Source organism: Colius striatus, chromosome 12 (assembly GCF_028858725.1).
Source record: "Colius striatus isolate bColStr4 chromosome 12, bColStr4.1.hap1, whole genome shotgun sequence".
Taxonomy (NCBI): Eukaryota; Metazoa; Chordata; class Aves; order Coliiformes; family Coliidae; genus Colius; species Colius striatus.
The window spans coordinates 16,158,526-16,182,717 of record NC_084770.1 but is presented as its reverse complement, the minus strand read 5'-3'; the positions used below and the strand labels follow the sequence as shown (position 1 = coordinate 16,182,717).

Sequence of the window (24,192 nt, the reverse complement as noted above, 5' to 3'; positions counted from 1 at the left end):
TAAAATGCCTCAACAGAGTGGTGGGAAGTGCGTTTCGCAGTTTGTGATCCTAAACTCTATCCGTCCGTGGTCGAAATTCTCAGTTTTTAACCGAAATAACCCCAAGTCCTTTAGTAAGTTCAATCATCTCGTGATTTCAAATAGTTAAAAGTATATGCTTCTTTACCTTAAGCAACGTTGCACAGGCTATTTTAAGCAAAGATCACCTTGCTTGCAGACTGATTTGGTATTAATGCTTTGACTTAACCTTTTTCATTTGAGTCAACTTTCAGGTCAGACAGGTTATATGTCTTATTTGGCTCTTGTTGTTTATATACACTAAATCATAAGCCATTGAAAAAGCACAGAGCCTTCTCAGGTGAAATAAATCAGACATGGTGACCCTGCATTAGTGTGTGGGGCTTTTTTATCCAGCATCCAGTGTCGAGTCTTTGATGTTGTCTGTTCCTGAGTAAGTCTAAGATCATTGCATTGACATATTCTTCTCTTGGTATTTCGCATTGTGTTCACAACACTTGATATTTTTGCTAGAAAAATTGCTGAGAACAGATTGCACTGGTCTGGTCACACAGCCTGGGCTCGTATCCAACGGGTGCTGCACTGCCCTTAGTTGCAGGGCACGGACTTCGCAATCAAAAGGCTTACCTTAAGGCAACAGATGTTATTAAATCCTTGCAGCTGATAATTAATATATCTATATAAAGAGTATTTAATTGCTAAAAGATAAATAAAAGAGTCGGCAGCAGAGCACACCTGCTCAAAGTGACACTTGCTTCGAGATCAGGAGACAAAGTCCCCGCCCTCCCCTCACGGAACCGAAGGGTTTCGGGGAACGAGCCGTCCGAGCGCCTGCGGTGCCTCTACCGCCCCGCCGCGCGCGCCGGCTGGCACCTAACGGTCGCCCGTGGCACGCGCGCAGAGCGGGAATCACCTCAGGAGCGCGGCGCCTGCCGAGGGACGGGCGGAGGGCTGCCGGGTACGGCCCGCCTCCGCCGCCCTGCCCCTTTCTCCCGCCCTCGCCGGGACCCCCCGAGTGTCGCCGCCGTCGCAGCTGGTGCCGCTGCCTCTGCCATTGGATTAAAAATAGCATCTTCCCTCCCTCTCCCCTCCCCTGGGCCCGGCTCCCGCCGCCGCCGCCGCGCCCTGCCCCGGGCCCGGCTGCCCTCCGCCTCCATTGCCCTCGCGTTCCCCGCTCGCCGTTCGCCGGCCGGAGGGAGGGAGAATGCAGCGGGCCGCGCTCTTCAGCGGCGGCGATGCGCAGATGGCTTCCGGGGACCTGGGCGAGCTGCTTGTCCCCTACATGCCCACGATCCGGGTGCCCAAGTCAGGGGACCGGGTCTACAAGACGGAGTGTGCCTTCTCCTACGACTCGCCTGTGAGTGCAGCGAAGCCACCCTCGGCTGCCTCCGCTCCCCCTCCCTGCCGCGAGCTGCCCGCCTGCCCTCAGTCTCCGACCTGCCCTTAGCCGGTGTCCTGCGGCAAACCCGCCCCTCCCGCAGCCCCTCTCACGCGCCCCGCTGCACCCCCGCGCTCTGAGGGCAACCTCTCGCCCATCCTCGGGCCTCCGCCTCCCCTTCGGGCGTCAAAATCTCCTCCATTCCATCCATCACTGGCCAGCCTGCACGCCTCCACCTAACGTGGCTTTCGCCGCAGGCAGGTTTCCCCTCGCCTTCCCCACCACGCGTGGGGGGTCGCGGTCGGGGCCCTGCCCCGTGCCCCGCACTAATGCGGGCTGCCGCCGTCAGGCTCCGCAGGGCAAATCGCTGCCGGCTCGTAGGCAGCAACAGTGTTCGTGTGCTTGTGTATTTGTCTCCTTAAGGTGATCTGAAGTAATTGTTTAAGCGCGGCGATTTTGCCGTTTGGGGGGAAACTATACTGTCTGCCGCGAAATGGGCTCTGGCTGGCAGAGGTCTGTCTGCTGCTCCCCAGAGCCCTTGATTTTCACAGTGAAGTAGTAAAAAGGGGCAGTGGCTGACGTTCTCGTTTGCATATTTTGACTAGCAGATGCCAGTCGTTTTGCTTTCCTGCTGTTTCAGTGCTCATTCTCCTTTTTGAAATCTTCAGAGGAAGCTTCCCAACTAAAGGCTCAACTTGAAAATCTGTGTGAAAGTCCTCCTGAAACACTTTCTCAGTGTTTCAGTTACATCACTGGACTTCAACACATTTGTAGTATTTCCCTAATATCTTGTTTCGTTTGCTGTTAAATTAATGTTTGATGTACAGTATATTCTCTATGGCATCATAGCTGTCTTGCAAAACGTCTGAAAGCTCCAAAGATTGCATGTGTTTGCTGGCAGATTTCAGGCCCAACTCATTTTTAACTTCACTGATAATACTGGAGGCTTTCATAAATAGTAATGGGCAATGCTTTGTAAGAAACAGGTGCTTAGAAGCTATGTTTTTCTTTAATGAAGCTGAATTTTTTTTGTAAGTTGCTTGTCTACGTGAAGCTGAAGTTTCCCAGGGGTGATTGAGCATTATGTATTGACGTTATGGCAGCAATCAAAAGGAAGCTTGGAGTTTACGTTACAGAATATTTAATGAAAGATACGTTTCAGGTAGATTCTTAATTCTTTTATCTACCTGTCTTTGATAATTCCTTCTAATACAGAAAATCAAAATTGGTTTTAAAGGTGACTCAGCTGTCTGGTGTTCATCATGTCTTGTTGAACAGAGGTTATTTTTACCCACACTCTTCAGATCTCAAGTGTCACCCAGCAGCCCTGACTGTACTGGGAGGTGGTCTGATTAAACCTGCCAAATCAGACTCTACTGCAGAGGTGCTAATTGCATTATATACTGAAGTTTTTTTAGGGGAGTAAATCAGTGTACCACAGTCTTGCCTTCAAATCTCTGCTCAGGTGAATACATGGTTGATGTTTTTTAGTAACAGTTTCAGACTTCAACATTATGGTTCATGAAAAGTTTCCATTAACAAATAGGAAGGGATATTAAATGCTGCTACAGGTAGAACAACCCAACCAATTGCTATCACCTTCAAAAAGCCTTGAGTAAACACATCAAAAGCTGTGTTTAGCAAAGCAAAATGTTTGAACAAAACATAAAATGTTTGATCACAATTTAGAATAACTTAACAAACTATGTGTAAAAGTAGCAAAAGGAGTTGAAATCACCAGGTGTGGGGATTTTTTACTTTTTTTTTCCTCCCATAAAGGTTTCATCCTTTTGACTCCATTAGGAGATGATTCCAGATTTTGGAAAATGTTGCCCTTCATTGTTAAAGCTTTTTGTTTAAATTATGTTATAGATATTTACTAGGCAAAAGACTTGGCTGAACCTATGCAATAACAGTAAAACTACTTCCAGGTTTTGTTGTGTTTTCCATGCTTTTTCAGGCCACACTGCTCCCCAGCTTAGCTGAACAAAAGATTTGTCTTGGCTGTTGTTTCTGAAATGATTCTAAAGGGGCAAATGTGTGGATAAAATATTGTTATATACAAATTGGAAGTGGAAAAGCTCTGTTTGCTACTGATCTTTCATTCAATAGGAAAGGGAAGGGATACAGTCAAGTTGTTGCCTTGGCTAAAGAGAGATGTTTTATCTCTGTATGATCTGGTTTAAGTTGGTTTGTAGTGACTTATTTTCTTAGGTTACCTATGCATAACCTAAGCAAACCGCTTCCTATTGGAGTCTTTACCTCTTTTTGAAAGAAGATACACTGTTTGATTTGGTATATTATTAAAATAAATGATCAATGTTAAAAAAAATGCTCTTGGTTTTATTATCCATGGTAAAATTCCAGATTACATTTTTGATAGGGCAGGTGTTTTCTTTTGTAAGCTTATTTCTCAGTATCTCCTCACATCTCATTTTGCCATTTAAAATATACTCCTTGTTACAGTTTAACTTCAACATATCTCTGTTTGGAGTGAACTCAATGTAAGAGTTTGTGTTGTGTTACTTGTCTTCAGCACCAGATCTTATTTCAGTAGTTTCTTTCATTAACACAGTAAGACTTTTTCTCAAGTTTTACGTTTTTTTTTTTTTCTTTCCTTCGCCAAAGTAGTGAATTTCCTCACAGAGAGGTGAATTTCCTGTTTGTCCTTATCTTTTAATGTAACATACTTGGTCACACAGCAGCTCTGTACTCAAGTTTCTTTATACTAATTGTATATTATTACTTACCCAGTAAGGAATTGTTGTCATCTTTAAAATAAACTAAAAACCCATCAGATCTGAGAGTATTAGGGTACAAAGTGTTATCATTATAGAGAAAGATTCAGCAGCAATTTTGAAATGGTGGGATGGTCAAATCAAGAGCCGTTTGTGTCAGGAGGTGCTAAAGAAAATGAGGTACTGTCTGTGAGTGGCTCTGTCTTTTACTTCCAATTATGCAACTCTTAACATGGCTGTGAGACCTGGCTTCTGCAGTCCTGTTTGTCACTCTGTCAGTTGTGTCCTCTTGACTACATTTGAGTGGTGTAGTGTCACTGAAGATCCATGTTCCAATGGCAACAGGCAGTGTCACTGATTTTTCTCAAAACTGGTTGATGTTCCCTTTCCACGAGTTTTAAATCTTACTTCTTTGGGTGAAGACCTGGTCATAATGGTGCCTTTGTGCTACAAAGAGAGTCATTAGTTGAGAGATTTCAGAAGTGTGAGTGGAGGAGAGATACATGTGGGTGTTCAGTGTATTTATTCCACATGGGATAACCGGAGCATGATGATCTTGTCAGAAAGGTAATACTATTAAAAAGACCACTAAACAGATGAGGAATTCACATCCTTAGGTTTGGCCTATTTTCAGCAGAACATACTAGGGCTATTTTACAGGAAAGTTGGCAGAAACAGGAGGCAAATTTCTATGTACTTAAGAGCCCTAATGATACTTTCTAGTTTGCTTGTCTCATAAGATGAGAAAATATGTCTTTTTATGTCTAAATTTTTAATGAATTTTCTTTTTTTTGGTGGATTAGGGCAAACTTGTTTCTCTGATGTAGTCTCCTACTCTAGTTAGCCATTGATGCTTTATACAGGAATTGGGGAAGGAAGGAAGGCTGCCTCTAAAACACATGCAGGACCTAGCATTGAATGTCACTGCCTTTAGGGGCTGGTCTCTACTACTAGCAGCCGTAGTAGCCCACTTCTGCGCTGCCATCTGACTGAAGTCCTGTACCTCTCATTTTTCAGATCTGATGCACAGTCCTTCCTCCTGGTAACTGTTTTTCTGTAGCTATGCCATTGTAGTGTAAGTCTTTTCTGTTTTGTCAACTGTGACCTCTCTTCCTTTTTGGTCGATGAGCCTGACTGTGTTCAGTGGAATGCAGGAGGCAAAAAGATTGCATTATATAATTTTTTGTCTTCTTATTTTTATAGAAGCATAATTATTAGTTGGTAATTCCACCTTCTAATGGCATGTCTCAAATGCCTCTGATCTTTTTAGACTAGGTGCATCTGAAGGAGAGGAAACTGCTAGAAAAGGGATAAAAACTGGAGTACAAGTACAGGCTATGCATGTAGTAGCTGAATGTGCTCAGAAACGTTCCCCATGAAGGGCATTGATTACAACCACAGCCTGGTTCATGAGTCTGATGCTGTGACAGGACCAAGCAGAGTGGTTCTGTAGATTGCAGCACTGTTTGTTTGAGGAGCTTAAGGCTTGGCTTCACTCTGCTGGAAAAGCTTGCTACTGACAACAGCTTCCTTTGTAGATCTCGCTGATTTCATTTTTGTAGCTCCAGGACTTTATAATGGTTATGTTAGGACAATTCCCAAAGACTAAACTGTACTGATGTTCTGCTGTTTAGTAGACAGTCCAGTTGAGACAAATCCTTGAGAGTCTGGAGTGTGTAATGGATATCAGCACCCATGCTGCATAAAACTTTCTAGAAATAAGTACCTCTTGTCTGCTTGCTTCTTTGGTCAGTATTTCTTGAAGAACATTTGAAAGTCACCATGGCCACTGTCTGAGAGGGGTAGGCTGATGCCTTGGTTCTGTTGATGGGACAGGCACAGCAGTGAGGAAGCAAGTAAGAGGACTGAATACACAAGACAATTTGAATACTCCAAAGGATTTTGACTTAGCTGCAAAATGAGCTCCCAGTTACTCAGGCAGTGAGTTGCTTGGTGGTGGGTGATAACCTGAAAATCAGAGCAGTGTTATACTGTTGCAGTACAGGGAGATAACCAAAGCTGTCCCATGGTCAAGTGTTTTGCTGTCTAGGAGTGCATCAGGACACCTAAGCTTAACTATATGGTCTTCCAAACTTGGAAAATGACTTTATTCCTCATTGTAAATTATTATGTATTGTTGAGCTGAACGTTAAGTTGAAATGTCTGTTACTCTTTTTAAGCTTGTCTTGAAATAAACTGTCATTTAGTTAGGCTATTGAGAGATATGTGTATGTTGGGGATAATCCATTAACTTTTCCAAATGTATTAAAGATTGGATTACTGTTATACAGCGGCCAGTGACAACAACCAGATGAATCATTGTGATTCCTGATCAACTGTAACAGTTCTGTATGATCATGGTTGTTTTAAGGAAACACTGATAGAAGCAATGGCAGACTGCACAGAGGAGCCAGCGACTGTCATAACTGGCACTTTTTGCTTTATGTGATAGGATGAACAAACTTTTCATTCTTTATATTTGGATATGGAGACTTGTAAAGACTTGAGGTACTGTTTTATACTCTTCTCCTATACTCATATTAGCAAGTTTTAGCATGTTTGTAATGGATCTAAAGCAAATAGCCGTATAGTAGACATTGTGCCCAAGTCTCTAACTGTTTGTCATGTTAGTCGATCACCACAGCAATTGTGTTTTTATAAATTCATTATTTTCTGCACCACCCTAGGAACTGAAATTGCCAAACTCTAGATTTCCTTCAGGGATCTAAATGGTTCAGGGGCTTGGTAATGGGATAGATGTCAGTGGTTCAAATCCTGATCAGGTAGTCTTTGCAGGCTATTGGTGTCTGGTGCCATGAGTGTGTGTGAAGTGAGGTGATCTCTAAAGGTCCCTTCCAACCCCTACCATTGTATGATTCTGTGATCTCTATTTCCTTGTGGACTGGTGTTTGAGTCTGACAGACCTCTGATCTGCCAGCTTCCTTGCTCTGTTTTTCAAGGCCTGAGAGGAATAACTGTTATATTTTAGCGCTCTCTCATCATGGATTCTCTGTCCTTTTCCTTCCTCATCTCACCTCTGCAAAACATGTATTATTATGTAAGTAATTATGGAGAGCTATTGTTTTAAAACCACTTTTCTCCCTGATGCTGACTATGTCTCCCTCTCTATCAATAAAGCACCAGGCATACTGTGACTATCTTAGCAGCAAAGAATAGAAGAAATACAATGAAGAGCAATTGCTTTTCCATCTGCCTAGAGGGTAAAAAGAGCAGTCTACTCTTGAGTGGCCTTTTGGGTCATGATCAAGGTCTGAGCAGCTACAAGCTTGTGCCCCAACAATGTCTTGGAGTAATAAGGACAGATGATGTCTATAGATTGCTTTATTTTTAACTTCGCACTACATGCCCACCACGTGCCGAGGCAAGAGGGAGGGGAAAGAAAAAACCCAGCTAAAATTCCTGGATTTGTGTCCAGGACAAGCTGTATTTTTGTGGTGTAAAATAATGTCTTTAGTACTTTAGATATGTTGCCTCCTCCAACATAATCTTTTACACATCTAAAATGAATGTTGATTACAAAGATTTATATGCCGTAGCCTATGTAAAATATTGTTCCTTTGAAAACTGTGGTGCGCTCAGTAGGGTTAAATTTACCAGCACAAAAGCTGTCTTACATCACAGTCGAGTGTTCTTTGAGCAGCAGGCAGGGACCTAATTTTTTATAGTGTCTTCTGCAAAGGTGGCTTTTTTACACCTGCCACTATTTTTCTTTTAGACTTTTGAACAGTCTGTCCACTTCTTTCCAAGTTGGATGAGAGAATAGCCTGCCTGTGTTCTTCAGGAGTAATAACTATTTTGTTAGTAACCACAACCAACTTACTCAGGTTCTACATTTAGCTCATATACTGAAAGTGTCAGATTGTTGTCATAATCTACTCATCAGAAATGGTTCAGTGGTCTCTTGGATTCTCTCCAGAAAAAAAGCAAATGATCTCCAAGAAAACATAATTGTAAACAACGTTCCTGAGAACCTAGAATGACAACACCATATATTTTTATTTAGGCTGAGTACCTATAGAATTCTTTTGGAGAGGACACATCCATGACTTTGTCACAGGAGGAGATACTGCAAAGGGATTTGGAATACAGAATATAAGAGCAGATAGCAAAGGTGTAATGGGTCTTAAAGTAGATAGATCTGTGGAGTAGTGGAAATTACAATCAAGGTAATACTTTTTAAATACAATTGTATTTAACAAAAAATTTGAATACCAAATTTGGAGTTGTCTTTTAACCACTTTATTACTTTTGAGAATGATAGTAGTTGTTAGGCTTGTTCTCAAGGCTGTGAATATTTTGAAAAGTTTAGATGCCTTCAAGTCCTATGGAAATACTTGATGCCTGTCTTTGAAAGAGGTTGAGAAGAATTACCTAGGTTTAAACTGTGTTCTGATTTTGACTGGGACAGAGTTAATTCTCCTCCTAGCAGCTGGTACAGTGCTGTGTTTTGGATTTAGCATGAGAACACTGTTGATAACACACCAGTGTTTTAGCTGTTGCTAAATAGCACTTACCCTAAGTCAAGGACTTTTCAGTTTCTTATGCTCTGCCAGCAAAAAAATATGCAAGAAGCTGGGAGGGAGCATGGCCAGAACAGCTGCCCTGAACTAGCCAAAGGACTGTTACATACCACAAAGCGTCATGCCCAGTATATAAACTTAGGGTGAGTTGACCAGGAGAGGCAATTTACTGCTTGGGGACTGGCTGTCCATTGGTGAGTGAGCAATTGCAGACTGCATCACTTATCTTTCCTTGGGTTTTATTTCTCTCTTCTTTATTAATAATAAGAATTTTAATTATTAAACTGTTCTTATCTCAACCTGTGAGTTTTATAGCTCTTCTCCAGTCTCCTCATCCTACTGGGGATGGCAAGGGGAGTGAGTGAGAGCCTGTGTGGTGCTTAGTAACTGGCTGGGATTAAGCCCCAACAGCATGACACATTTGCACTTGGTTTGGGGGCGTGGTGGGAAGGGAGAGACTTGTCAGGCCCTAGTTAGTCTGTGCCAGAGTTCAGTTGAACAACAATCACTCAACACTGTTAGCCCTTCCACTTTCTTTTTCTGGAAGTGACTAAGGTGTATTAACCTGGTGCTAGTTATGAAAGTATTGGAGATCACCTGTTATCTACTTGTTCCAGTCCACAGGACTAGAGAGAGCCTGACTTGTGCCATAGCTGGCCGGTCAGGATGGACAGCTTTGTGCTTACTCTGAGAGGCCTGGCTGGGCTCAGAGGTTGAGCAGAGGTTCCTGCCTGGAAGAACCTTGAAAAGGAAAAGGCCAGGCAGGAGAGGAGTTCTTGGTTTACTCTATTGAACATTTTTCAGGGATGGCACTACCAGCTGGTATCGTATCAAAGAATTGTTTCTGTAACAGTTCTCAGTGTATGATTATGTGTATTGATGTGCCCAACGTGACTTGTTTCTGAAGATAATGATTATTGGTTTTGTATATTTTTTAAAAATTGCTTCTGAGATGTTTATTGATGAGTTCTGTTATGTTGTCTTTGGAGTAGTTAATGTTAGCTGTTTTGTACTACTAGAACAAACATGTTCACAATAAAAGGAAGGTCACGGTGCTTCTGAAAAGCTCAGTCTTTGTAATGCATCACCTGTTCAAAACAATACATGGTAGAGAGGGCTTAAAAATTGATCCAGCGCCAATGAACTAGATGACTGAAAGTCTTTCTGGCAACCTGAATGATGTAGGAGAGATCTGGGAGTGCTGTTACAATGGAACAAGCCAGCATCAATACCCAGCTTTTGGGAGATCAAAAAATTATGGGGCTCCTGGTGGTTTATGTTACCAAAATGTCAACATTTGTGATCAGTGTCAGGAATATAGATATATTTCCTTTGTAGTGCCCTTTTCTCCAAGCACTCTAATTGCATGAACAGAGAGAAACCCTGAGAGATATTGAGGAATGTTCACAAAATGCCAATTTTCTTGTTGGCCAGTTCTAAGAGCTGTAAGATCACTTGAGACCTGTTTTTCTCAAATGAGATTATGATCCATAGTAGAAATTGTGGTAGAATCCCTGGACCATCACCTCTGCTGTACTTCTGATTTGTAATCTTATTCTTTCAAGCAAATGGCTAAAAAAAGTTCTCCTACTTCAAACAAATGTGTGTGCTTCGTCATTTCTATGGTTTACAAATTTCTACATGTATGCATGTACTAATCCCTGATTGGGCACTCAAGCAGAGTTTTTCAAGTCTTAACTTCTAAACCTCCAATTTGGGCACTTGCCAATCTGTAGTTGTAAAGTAACCCATTTCTATAGGCTGTGATATAATGTGGAAGTTTCTTAGAAGACTGACGATGTAAAGATCATAATGTGCTATGAAATCCATGTTTTCGTTCTTACCTGATAACAGAAAGGGTCTACAATTCTTCTGGGTTTTTTTGCTGCTTGCCAAGTCCTTTCTGTCCTGATCATTTCCTACTGTGCTGTAACTATTTGTATCATTCCTTTTAGGATTCAGAAGGAGGTCTCTATGTGTGCATGAACACATTTCTAGGATTTGGAAGGGAACACATGGAAAGGCATTACCGGAAAACAGGACAGTGTGTGTATTTGCATCTGAAACGACATGTGATAGAGGTGAGACTCTTGGCTTCTTAACTAACTACCTTGGCATTTCTTGGGTCTCTGTACTTCTTTAGGTAAGGCATTTCAGACACAGACCATGTTTCCCCTGGGTGATGAAGACCCTGAGTTCTATAAAGTGCTCTGACTGCTTATTTTATTTCCAGTAGATGACCATGCATATAGTGATGTGAATTGCATGTCTCCCAGGTTGAGATTGTTAGTGATGTTCATTATAGTTTAGAATTGTCTTTCATTTTAAGCGTGATAGCAACATTTTCCTTCACACTTTTATCTGAGTTTTTGGAAAGCCTAGTCTAGTTTTAGCAACAGTTCTTCTGAGTGAATTTAGCACTCTTGAAAGATGATATCTAGGACTAGAGACAGGTGGGCAGAAACCCTGTCAGATTTCCTTGTATATAACTTTCTTCTAGCATGTGACCTGGCAATTTTTAATATTAAGGACAACCAAGTTTAAAATGAAGCCTCAAAAATTCCTTTCCTGGATAAAGATTAATCTGAAGAACTGCAAAAGTGTGGTAGGAAATGGTGTTGTGATTATACAGTGCAGGTGAAAATCATGTCACCTAACGTGGCTAACAGATAGGGTTCCTCATACATTAGCTGTGGATTTTGTTTACCATAACTGCTTCTTACGTGCTGTCCGTGTTTTGCTTTGAGCAATGTGAAACATCAGGCCTGCACTGGGTCAGTGTCTGGCAAAATGATGCGTTTGGCAAATGCTGCTTTGTGGTTTTGGTTTTTTAAGCCAAGCTTTTGCTGGTATGGGATACAGTACAGGCAAAGGCATTAGATATAGTATCTTAAGATTCTTTTAGTGAGGCTGCTATTCTTGCCTGTGTTTCCCTTGGCATCATTCTTGCAGAATGCACTGCATTGCTACAGAAATTCCTGTTTGCTTCCGAAGGTGTTTGACATAAGTATGAGTCTTGTATCTTGTCACAATTAAATTAGAAAATAAGGGTCAGATCTTCAGCCTATTGACTTGAGTGTCTGCCAGTGGCAAATCAGCAGCAGAGGCATCTGCTGAATCATCAGAAATGTGCGTAAGTGCAAGTTACGGAGTACCGTCTGGTAAAACTCTTAGCTGTATCAAGAAAATGTGGGGTTTGATTTTGTGGGTTTTTTTTCCCCCTAGAGTTTCACTTTTCAGGATTTTTAAAAGTCAGCCACTTTCCTGTAGTGTATGACTTTTACACAACTACCTGGGTGGTGTTCAGCTTTAGCTTGGTGCTATAGTGATACCTGAGCCCTGTTCAAAGTACAAAATTTCCTGTAGTGATGGGTTCCTGGCTATTATTCTGTGATGGTGCTGTTATAGAAAGACAGAAAACAGAAACGTTATGGAAAGGCAGTTAAAGAGAATGCAGAATTGAAGGCACTGACAGCTTGTACAAGAAGCATCATAAACAGAATTTAATGCCGCTGCTGATGCGTTGTGTGGACTCCCGTTTGCTTGATGTGTCACACTTGTTAGAATCCAACATTGTTTTGCAAAAGTGGAATATTTTCAATGATTTCTGACAGGTGAAGAAATAAAGTTTACAAAATGGAGCTGAAATATTTAATGTCAGCCTAGCAGAGATAAACATAGTAATTTCTTCCTCTTTGAAATCCAGTCTTCATGACTTTCACAGTATCTTGCTGGGTGACATCAGAACTCAATTGGAGTTTCCTAGTATCAGAAACAACATTTTTTGAGTTCTGAAGCTATAATCTTTAACATATGTATAATTTATTAATGATATATTTATAATTGGATTATGCTGCATCTTGCTGCTGCTTTTTAAAAATAGATTTGGAATCTTGGCTATTTCCTTTCCAATTGTTAAATTCCAGTAGTATTAAGGAAAAAAGTGTTCTGCTATTTTTTTTTCACTTCATTGAGGAATTTTTAGTTTTTACTTTTGTGAATACTGGAGTTTCAACCCTGGACTCCCTTTCCCTAGGACTCATACATATGGATAATAGGCCCTGCTTTTAAATGCAGCTGGAATGTTAGTTGATATTTGCTCTTTCTAAGAATGGAAAACTTTCCTGTGATGTATAAAACCTCACTGATGATTCAAGCAGTCTGCTTTGGCCAAAGCTTTTATTTACATGGTGAAGGGAACCACCCAAAATATGTGACCCTTTAACCTGCCAAGGAGTAGAAGTGAACATGAACTTTCCCTAGGCTGACAGGTTCTTGGCTGGTTTCTCTCCACCTGTTGTATCCCAATATTATTATAAAAAACAAAAAAGTTGCCTAACAACCTCACCAGTTACACTAACATTATACACTGCATAATGCATCATGTTGGCATTATGAACAGAGGCTTATTTGTTTTGATTTGATTTAATAGTGCCTGTTAATAAACAGCTTAAGCAGCAAGCATGTTGAGTTTTACACTTCCTCAGCTACTAGCACTTTGCCTAGTAGTTTAAGGTGTTTTGAACTGGAAAAGTAGTGCTTGAAACTGAATATCACTTGGAAGTTACTGTTCTCTGCTGTGGAACTTAAATTTAAAAATGAAATAAAGTCCCCCATAAACAATTGCTTGGGCATTGCCAGGTTTCTTCCATACTTTCTAGTGTGAAGGAAGCATGGTGATAACTTGGATTGTCCTTAATGGAAGCAGGCAAGTATCCTGATGCAGAAGGTATTATTTTCTGGATGGAGGAAACTTAGCTGAATTAATAGATCACAGCAAGGTGGTCATACTAGAATTAGTTATGAAGGACTGAGTCTTTTATGCAGATAATAGCCTTTTCTACCCCTCTCAAATTCAGCTTCAATCATTAAGAAATATCATAGGGGATCTGGTGGTTAGAGATCTGAGTGGTGCTAGATGTCCTTCTCTTATTGATAGAAGAGATGCCACCCATGCTGTGCTCTGCTTAATTTAACAAAGCAAAGTGTGAAGGATTCAGCTTGTGGTTTTCTTACTCCATGAGGGTAGTAAGCAATGATGACTTGTGTCGTGTTGTCAGAGGTGAATGAAGAGGTTTTACAAAGACTATGATTTAATAGGACTATAAGCAGATAGATGTGTGTCAGAACTGGTGATGGTATGGGGTCATTGCTGATTTGCTGTTATCTCACATGATGGATTTTTAGTTGTTTCTTTCTCTCTTTCCAGAAGGTACCGGGGGCATCTGGTGGAGCTTTACCAAAAAGGAGGAACGCTAAGCTATTTTTAGGTATTGTCAACAGCTGCTTTCACACAGTCCTTTTCTGACCCTGTCTGCATGTGTACTTGGGTTCTGTCCACCATTGTGTCTGGCTTTGGGGATCCTTGTGGGTTTTCTTTTTCTGTTAGATTATTTTTTTGTAATTTTAATTCTAGTTTTCAAATTCAGTTCAGACAAATCAGTAATTCGTAGTAATCTTGGTGCATATTGAGAGGGATGTGTATGCATGCATGAAATATTTAAATCTAAAGGAGGAACTGAACTATTCTCAAACAGTTTAGTGTTTGATAGACATTTTTTTGGCTAATTCTGTCCATTTTCTCTCTTTGGATGTCCACAAAGCACCTTTTTTATTAAAGTAGCTGTCTATACTTAATGTTTAGATATAACAGGACCTCAGCATGACAGTGTTGTTCTCAGGAGCCGATCATAGGAAGGGTTGTTACATATATCATGAGCATCTCTTACCAATTTGTATTCTGTTATGTCCATGATTATATCCCCTTACTCCTTGTCCATTTCATCCAATATTCATTGATTAAGATTACCCAAAAAACCTGAGTGCCTTATAAATATGGATGAGGGGAATGTGATGCAAAACCTATATTGTCTTCCCACAGCTTGTGCATTTCTCTGATTTATCTATTATTAATTATCTATGTATTAATAGCAAATAGTGAATTTTTCTTCTGGCAACAAACAGGTTAAATGTTTTCTTTACAATTTCCAACTCTTATGGCTAAAGGGAAACAATAGCATGGCCTCTCTTTGGAATTGCTTTGATCTGTGAAATGTTTCTCTGAGACCTTTGCAGATTATGACCAATTACATTTTAATTATTTGGCAGGAGTAAGTTTTGCAAGGGGGGCTTAGAGAGAAAAAAGTCTTAAGATGAATCATAAGAAAAGAAAGTTCATTTGTAGGAAGATACTGTTAAGTCACAGATGCTGGTCTAAATGCTATTTACTGTCAGTTTACATTGAAAATAATGTTTGTCACTGGATGCTTATAAAATAATTAGTTCAGAAACAAGGCTATCTGCAGCATAGCAATGGTTGTACAGTGTTAGCAATGTGAGTATAAACAAGAAATATAAAAGCACGGTCAAATGTTATTCTTGCTGATCTACTGCACACGTTTTGAGGCTCCTTTTATTGTAGTGTGCTGGCACACAGTGTACGTGGCATAGTGTCTCAGATGGGCCCTTTTGGAGTCCTCAAATTCCATCCTTGCCCATGAGCATTTTGTTCCCTCTGAGTAGATCTGGTGCAGCAGTTCCAAGTGTCCAGGTCCCAGGGAATTTCTGAAGGTGATACAGTTTCAACGGGGTGGATTTAGCACATGGAACTATCACCATTTAATCCAGCACTTCTGGAATCTGGTGCAAGTTTGAAAATTTATCTCATCTGGTCTCTTGTTCTACTGTGGTCCTTTTGCAGCCACTGCTGGCTGCGAGTAAAATGATATCAACTCTCTGCTCTGATCCCTGAGATATTTCCATGCATCTAAATGTTTAGTGTCCACTTCTTTGGCTCAGCAGATTTTGTTGTGTTTCAGCCATACTTAAAATAAAGAACAAAAAATTATTCCCATTCTTGTTCATAGCTGAGGATACCAGAGCACCAAGACGTCGTCTGATTCAACAGTTTTACATATGACAGCAGAGGAGATAATTAGCAAAATTTGGCATTTTAGCCAAATACCTTCCTCATTGATCGAGCTGCTGGATTTCTCATCCTAAAAGGTCCTTTTAGTTCTGTCTTTCTCATTGTGACCTTGGGCACCTAGGGTAGAGATTTGCACCAAACTGGCTGTTATTAGCCCAGTTATGTAGCCTGCCATTTAGAACGTACTCTATCAGACGAGTAGATAATTCTCAATGGCTAACTCTAACACTCCTGTGTTTCTAGGTGTCTTTCAATAATTCCTTGAAGACCTAGAGACTGAAGCTTTGTGTACAAAGTCAATCCAATTTAGGCATTTGCTACATTGCATCTGATAATCCTCTTTGACATAAAGCTATTAAAGATACTAAACCCTTTTCTATCTCTTTAGTGTTAGGTAAATGTCTTTTGGATGCTCACTGATTACTTTCTAGCACTGCTGCTATCCAGCAGATGTGAAAGAGGCACAGTCAGTGAACTGGAAGTTTTTTCTTTACCTAAACATTAAAAGATCCAAAGTGTATGTACATCTGCACATGTACATTAGGTTTTGGGCTTGTTCTGTTTTGATTTTCTTTTGGAGAAGACTGGAGGGTGTTGACTGTGAGAGTGTCCTGTGTAATTAGGAAGCATAATAAGATTATGCATTGAAGGTATGAACTACCTTTAGTCTAGATTGTTTAGATGTTGCTAGGCAGTGTGGATGTGGTAACTTCAGCTCAGACTGTGAAACTTTCAGGGGATAGGGAGTTGTGTCGTGGTTTAACCCCAGACAGCAACTAGAGCAACTAAGTGCAATGCAGTCCCTCGCTCCCTTTCCCCTGCCTGCCTAGGGGGATGGGGAGGAGAAAAGAAGTAAAACTAGTGGGTTAAGATAAGAACAGTTTACTAACTGAAATAAAATACAATGACATTATTATTAATAAAATATACTAATAGTAATGAAAAGGAATAGTAAAAAAGAGATAAAAAGAAAAACAGAGCAATAAAATTAAACTCCAAGTGCTGCTCAATGCAATTGCTCATCACCTGCTGACCTATGCCCTGGAAATGATCCGCATCTCCTGGCCAATTCTCAGTTTCTGTACTGGGCATAGTACTCTATGGTATGGAATAGCCCTTTGGCTGCCTCCAGGCAGCTGTCTTGGCCGTGCTTCCTCCCAGCTTCTTGTGCACCCCCAGTCCACTTGCTAGCAGGGCAGGGTGAGAAGCAGAAAAGGCCTTAACACTCTGCAAGCCCTGCTCAGCAATAACTAAAACATTCCTGTATTGTCAACACTGTTTTCAGCACAAATACAAAAATATCCCTATTTCAGCTACTAGGAAGAAAATTAACTCTATCCCAGCCAAAACAATGACAGGATGATATTTAAAGCAAAATGTTTGCATGACAATGCATGGATTAGGAAGCTCACTGCATTGTTATCTAGGCTAGCAGGTTTTAAGATATTTTGTGCTTATCAATAAATGTGGCTATTGTGCAAAGAATTTTTAGATCTAGTCTGTAACATGGAAATAAATTATTTGATGTGATGAAATGATAGCTCCCCGTGACTTCACAAGGCTCTCAAAAAAGAAACAGCTGCACTGTTGTCTCTGGAATGCAACCTCATCTTTAAATCACCCACATCATGGTAAATATGATAACAGTTCTAGGAAAAAGACTTAATGAGACTAGGAAAAGTATCATCACTAAATGTAATTTTTATATGAGCCCATCTGGAAGAAAGAGTGGATTGGAATTGATAGGAAATTGTACAGATATGACAGAACAAAATAAAACCATTGTGTGTTTTCCAAAGTGAAGTAATGGTTCTGGCTAAACAGAGCTGGCAAAGTGGCTCTGACAAAACTTCTCGAAAAGAAGGCAAATGTCCTTTTTCAGATTAATTTCCATAGCAGTATCCACCAGTGCAACACACTCCGTGAGCTCTGTTTTGAGGAAAGACAGGACTAACTTAGGCCATCAGTGAAAAGTGTTTTGACGTACTCACATGGACGGCTCTGTCAGCATATCTGTGAGGGTGGCAGTTCTTGGTGAGAAGACTGTCAGTGAGGAGCAGTGCTCATGACATCCAGCTGGTCTTGGAGAAGGCCTCAGAAAGGGAAACTTCTGCTTAGAGAACTAGGGAGAAAGTATAAACTTGCTGAGCTTTTCCTGGACGGCACCTGCCCCATGGCACTGGGTGCACTGAGAGCTGCCAGGTTCAGCTGCAAAGCGTGACTGTACTGAACTGGACCACAGCTCCGCTTAGCAATTCCTGGGCCTCAGAGCAATCAGTAGTAGAACCTTGTTTTCAGTAAGTATGCCTTTGGTAATTTTCTGAAGAGGACTTTTACTGTGAATGGTTTATGTTTATATGTATGTACATAAGCATGTATAGTGTATAGACCTATGAATGGAAAGTCATGATTTAGGAGGATTTTGAATTTTAGCCCAGTGAAGTTGTGCATACTTCCCAGCAGTAGCAGTGAAACTGATTAGACCATGAGTGAACATGTGGCTTTCTGGCTTTACCCTCTAAGGTTGGATTATGTATAGGATGGTGAGCAGATACCTTATACTAATAGAATCTTAATAGTCTGCTGGTTTAGGCAGAACTGTGGGAATTAGGCTAAATTAACAAAGGCTAATGCTGCTAGAAAAGTAGTTAAGAATTTGAATTTTGGTGATTTAACTTTGCTTTCTTAACACATGAATGTGCCAGAAGTGCAAGGAGTGAAGTCTGTATCTAGCAGTAAGAGCAACATAGTAATGCTTTGGAGTAGAAAGCAATTAAAATGTTATATTACAAGTAATGGATGATCCAAAAATTCCTAGTAGAAAGTTTTCCTTTTGACACAAAGGAGAATATTATGACTGTAAAGTGAATATTTTTTAAAGGTTTCTTCTTATTTTATAGTTCATTGGGATGAGGTCAGTGTTTCAGATATGCCTGAAAACAAATGAACTGAGTAGCTTATAGTTTGCACTATTATTTAGCAGCTTCAGAAAGAAATTATTGTATTTAAAGACTCAGTCTTTAACTTCCAAGTCCATACAAATTTGTTCGTTGCTTTTAGTGAGAGAAGGATCAAGCGCAGATTTCTAAAATGTCTTTCAAGGGTTTCAAAATTAGTTGTAGTCTCACTAGTCAACATTCTAATTCAATTTTCATGTTTGTATTCCTTTTCACACGGACACAGACACATCCATATGCACAGGAAATCCTGTTCGGGGGTCCTGCCTGGAGTCTCCTTATGCCTCTATTATTAGTGCAGTCAGTTGGTAACTTGTCTAAATCTGATCTGGGCATGTCCACTGCTTTTCTTCCCATCTAGTGGGTTGGTTTACAGTACTTGGTCTTCCACTTTCAGCTGCTGTTCTCAGTCAATGCGTTTCTCACCATCACTAAAGTGATGTGTGAGCTGGAGTAAATTTACTCTACTGACCACTTGCCCAAAATAGCGATGTGAGTCGAGCCTCTCTTTTAATGTATCTGTTATTTTGCTTTGCCAGTCAACCTGGCCTCCCAGCACACTTGTGACCTATGGACACTTTGTTTTAGTGACCACAGTGTTTAATTGGGGCTCTGAGAAGGCACTTTAAAGCTGTTAGTCCACTAGACATGGAACAATGTCATGTGAACATTCACCATCAGGCTGTCAGCTCTTTAAAAACATGACTAATTGATTGGTTGTCTTATGCCTTAGTCTTAGAACTGAGTAAAGCTATTTTTTTTTTCCCCAAAGATTCTTCTACTCACAAAGTATCTTGGAAGAACATTCTTCTACAAGTAACAGCTTTATATGAAGTATAGTGCTTGAAAGTTCATACTTTTCAGTGCCTTTGGTGTTATAGTAATTTAAAAATAAAATATGCACCATTTAAAAGTAGATTTCCTCCTGCTTTCCTTTCCTATAGTTACTTTTATTCCTCTCTCAAGTTCTGTACTCATTTTAAAATTCAAGTTTGAAGCTATCTGCAGGCTACATATGATGCCCACTGGCTATGGGGTCAACCACTGCCCTCAGTGTGGACTCCATTGCCTTCTAAATAATGATTTGGGGTTTTTCAACTGGACATTGTTAAAGGGCCCCTCTAACAGTGAACAAAGGTGATTCATAGACTCATAGAATGGTAGGGGTTGGAAGGGACCTTTAGAGATCGTCCAGTCCAACACACCCTGCCAAAGCAGGTCCACCTAGATCAAGTCACACAGGAACATGTCCAGGCAGGTTTTGAAGACCTCCAGGGAAGGAGACTCCACACCCTCCCTGGGCCGCCTGTGCCAGTGCTCTGTTATCCTCACAGTGAAACCTGCTGTATCAAGGCATTTCAGTCAGTCACGTTAGAAATCCTTTCCAGTCTTATGTACTGGATCTGAACCCTGAGAAGCTGTCTTCAGAGTGATAATTGCCAAAAACCACTGATGACCCTTGAAATTCCTATTCAGAGCAAGTAGATGTGTGGAGTGGAAGTGTACCAACTTTACATGGTCACCTTCAAAAGAGGAATTGCCGGTTAAGTCCTTAGTATTTTTTCCTAGAACTGTTATGAAGCCATGTGTATATTACTTTAAAATAACAAGTGTGATGCTCTCATATTGGCATCACATATCCAGGATGCCATGCCACCAGGACATCATTTTCTGCTTTTCTGGTAATGTGAATGGTATGAAGCCTGAGAATGTAAAAAGGAATATTCCTTTCCTTGCACAGAAAAGGCTGATGTTTTAAGCATGTGAAGTCCTTAGATGGCAGCGGATGGTTGCTAATAGGATACTCAGTCTTTCATCCCTGGATCACTAGTTCAAATGCAGGTCAGTAGCAGTAAAGTCTGGCTGCTGTTGTCTGGTGTGAGATGGGCTGAAGTGGGTCTGGATTTTGAACCCAGGCAACCGTCTCATTGCTCTTTCTAGATAGAAGATTATAAATATTATAAACTTAATGTCAGTGTCATAGGGAAATGAAAACACCAGCAGGTGTTAGGGTTAGGGTCATGTCTACAGGTAAGAGCAGCTGATGTGAGCTGTCCTCAGGTTCCCTCTGGTGGCTGCATAAAGCGTGTGGCTGCAGGTGCTGGAAGAGGCATTTGCTGCCTTTAAACTGGTCTGAACATATAGTGAGTTTTTATCCCCTCTGAGGAACCTCTGTCATGTTTAGCAGAGGATCAATACTTTTGCTGTGCTGACTACCATAAATTTCTTGGGCATTAAGTGAATATTCACCATGACACCTTGCCATATGTATTATCAGCTCCAAGAGACTCAGTTTCTTTGTTTCACAGAGCAAAAGAGCTTGCTGTAGTTAACTGCATCTGTTATCAAAACACAGAATTGTAATACAAGCTGGGAAAGAAGCCCAGAGGTGAGGTCACTGGTTATCTCTGTTGTGCTGCTGTAAGGGAAGGGATTGTTATGAAGATAGGGTGATTTGGGAAATCAGTAATGAATTAATATTTTCTTTACAAATGTCATGCTTTCAGTATAAGAAAAAGTTCTTGCTTTTGTGTCTATATTCAGCTGATAAGGGACTTTTGTTGGTTGCTGCTGAGAAAGAGGTCATGCTGCTGGAAGTCACTGACGGTGGCTGTTGTCACCCCTAGGACTGACTGGTGCAGGAGGTGAGCCAAGAGTTAAATGGAAACTGCATTGTGTTCCCCTCAAGGTGGTCTTTAAAGGTCAAAATATCTTTTGGTACCTATTTTGTAAGTTAGAATGTTCAGACAATTACTGCCCACTGGGTAAACAGTGAGCTTAGTTTTCTGCATCAGACCCTTGTTATCCTCACCTCTCTAAAATATACATTTGAGATTTCAGGCATTCCCGGGGTGCAGTGGTTGCTGCCAATGCTTGTTTAGGATTGAGGAACTCATTAAGCATATGCATGTACTTGAAGTGAAAATAAGAGCCATCTTTAGGTACTGATAATGCGTCTTCTTTCTTGGTTGAATCTTACTCTGTCAGTGACTGGAGTACAGTAGATCTGGCATCTCCAGATGGGAGAAAGATCCAGAAGATCTCATCCTTGCCCAGGCTGTTCTTGCAGTTGAATCCCGTGAAACATGTGTTATGATTTGCAAATGTTTGGTTTTAACTGTTTCAATTGTCCTGGAAAGTACTGAGCAAGATTTTAACTCAGTCTTGTTGCTATGGGATAATTATGTTTTTGGTGATAGTAGAGCTAAAACCACTAGCCACAGACATTATGTACACAGACATTATGGACTGCCTGATCATCAAAAGAAAGATTTATTAGATAATAAGTGCTTTTTAAACAGATAGTTGCACTGGTTACAGAATGGAGTTAGCAAGAGAGGGATCATGTTGGTACTTGTAGCTATTTGAGACTATGGATGAGATGTGGGAGTATTTCCAGCCATGGACATCTTCATGGGAGGAAAGGCCCCAGGTTCAAGATGTATGGGAGCCATAGCATGTTTCAGCCACACCTGCAATCTGGCAAATGTGGGAGCTGTAACAGAGATGCATCATTTCTGTGCTGCATTTGGGGATTGGTAGTGTGACCTGGTTTTCATATTGTGTAGTGTTTTAAGATTCCTGGGTAGAAAGCACAGCACTACTACATATGATTTTTGTTATCTGCTTCCCAGAATGTGATGTCTGCAACAGTGCACTGCTTGCAGAGAGGCCAAATCAAGTGTGACTGTGACTGGGCATGAGATTACAACAGAAATTTTTGATCCTCAGAACACCCTCTTGCAGGATGGTCAGATTTTAGTTTAGATCAGAAATTCACAAACATTTCTAGCCAGCAGAAAGCACTGACAGTGTCAACTTGCATGCTTATGCCAGGCAAGCAATGCTTCATGGTGGTACCCCTGCCACAGTTTAGGAACCTTGATCTTGGGACAATCTCCTAACATTCCCCATCTTATTTTCCAGATCTGGAGACAAACAGCGATCTCAACAGTGATGACTTAGAATACGAAGATGAAGCAAAACTCATTATATTTCCTGATCACTATGAAATCTCATTACCCAATATAGAAGAGTTACCAGCGCTGGTCAGTGAGTGTGTGCAAATGGTCACAGGAATTGTTTCCTGCTTCAGTTTTTATCAGATGGTGGTTTGTTTTCTTATGTGTTTTTACATAAAGATCTTTCTCAATTAGCTGTAACAGAGACTCAGTCATTTTTAAATGTCTTTGTTTCTTGTGGGTTTTTTTGGTTTTAGGGTTTTTTTCCCTTTTCCCTCATGTATACTTTCCGTTATGATGTCAGCTTGTCCCAGGGAATCTCACACAGTACATGTGGTGCTTACTCCTATGCTAAAATAATAACTGCAATCTAGAAGATTACGTGCATATTTAAGTATATAAATAGTCTAACTGATATCCAGTTCTGTATATGGTTAGCAATGGGCTGGATGCCAAGTTCTGTCCAGTCTCTGAGTGGTGTTAGATTTTGATTGACATACGTTTGTTTTCCAGGTGACGATAGCTTGTGATGCACTCCTCAATGCAAAATCACCCTACAGGAAGCAGGAGCCTGACTCCTGGGAAGAAGAGCTACAAGCATCTAAACATGCCAAAACACTTGTACAGTTAGACAATGGTGTTAGAATTCCCCCCAGGTGAGGGTAATAAAATTTGGTCTTTGTAGGCTCTTTAATAAAGTCCAGAGTTAACTAAAACCAACAACTCAGTCAACAATTCTGTCACGTGACTTTGTGGTGGATGTGTAGAGTTCATTTGAGCTACAGCTGGAAATAGAGGACCAGTTCCTGCCTTACTTATTTCTGTTGTTTCTTCCTGTTTTCTCCTGCAGTGGTTGGAAATGCTCAAAATGTGACCTGCGGGAGAATCTGTGGCTAAACCTGACAGATGGTTCTGTGCTTTGTGGAAGGTGGTTCTTTGATGGCAGTGGGGGGAATGGGCATGCACTGGAACACTATAAGGAGACAGGTTATCCCCTGGCAGTGAAGTTGGGAACCATCATGCCTGATGGAGCAGGTCAGCCACTTGACAGCTTCTGACATGGAATATCTTTTGTGCATGAGACTAACAGTGTATATCTATCACCAAGTGGGTTTGTGCTTCTGGTGCAAATGTTTGAGAGTGATATGTAAAGAAAACCCTGTGAGTCCATGATTCTTGATCAAGGTTGAGAAAAATGACACACTCCATTCAGAGAAAGCTCTCTTTTTTTTGATCTACTCTTCTCTATCCATTTTATGTTTGGTGTGAGGAGGTTTTTCAGTTTGTATAATATTAGATTTGTAATAGAAGAATGGTATTATTTTGAAGCAGCAGATTCCACAAAGACAGTATTTTTCAGTTCTGCTACATCTGCTAGACCAAATGATTCAGTCTTGTATAACACAGAAACAATAACAGGGTAATGATTTTCAAAGTCAGAAAAGTCTGTTAACAGCAGATGTGGTTTTGTTATCATATTGGAAAGTGCTATTTTTCCTTATTGTTTCGGTAACATTTTATTCAGTGTAACAAATGCTCTTCTTTATGGGTCTGCTGTGATGCTCATTTGTAAAATGCCTGATGATCTTGAGGGGGAACAAAAACTATAGATGTATCCTTGTTTGCATATTCTCTGAGTGCCATATTCTGCAGTGTTGCTGTGGAGAGGG

The 24,192-nt window shown here is 40.7% G+C and overlaps 1 protein-coding gene across 1 annotated transcript in view; it reads left to right on the top strand.

Moving 5' to 3' along the window:
- Positions 1 to 1,222: 1,222 nt before the first annotated feature.
- USP13 (ubiquitin specific peptidase 13) overlaps positions 1,223 to 24,192 on the top strand; it is a 48,761-nt gene continuing 25,791 nt past the window's right edge. The window contains exons 1-6 of the mRNA XM_062005804.1: positions 1,223 to 1,375; positions 10,631 to 10,756; positions 13,885 to 13,945; positions 22,488 to 22,609; positions 23,036 to 23,178; positions 23,373 to 23,557. Of these exons, the coding sequence (XP_061861788.1) occupies positions 1,223 to 1,375; positions 10,631 to 10,756; positions 13,885 to 13,945; positions 22,488 to 22,609; positions 23,036 to 23,178; positions 23,373 to 23,557 (790 nt within the window). The remainder of the gene's footprint in view (positions 1,376 to 10,630; positions 10,757 to 13,884; positions 13,946 to 22,487; positions 22,610 to 23,035; positions 23,179 to 23,372; positions 23,558 to 24,192) is intronic.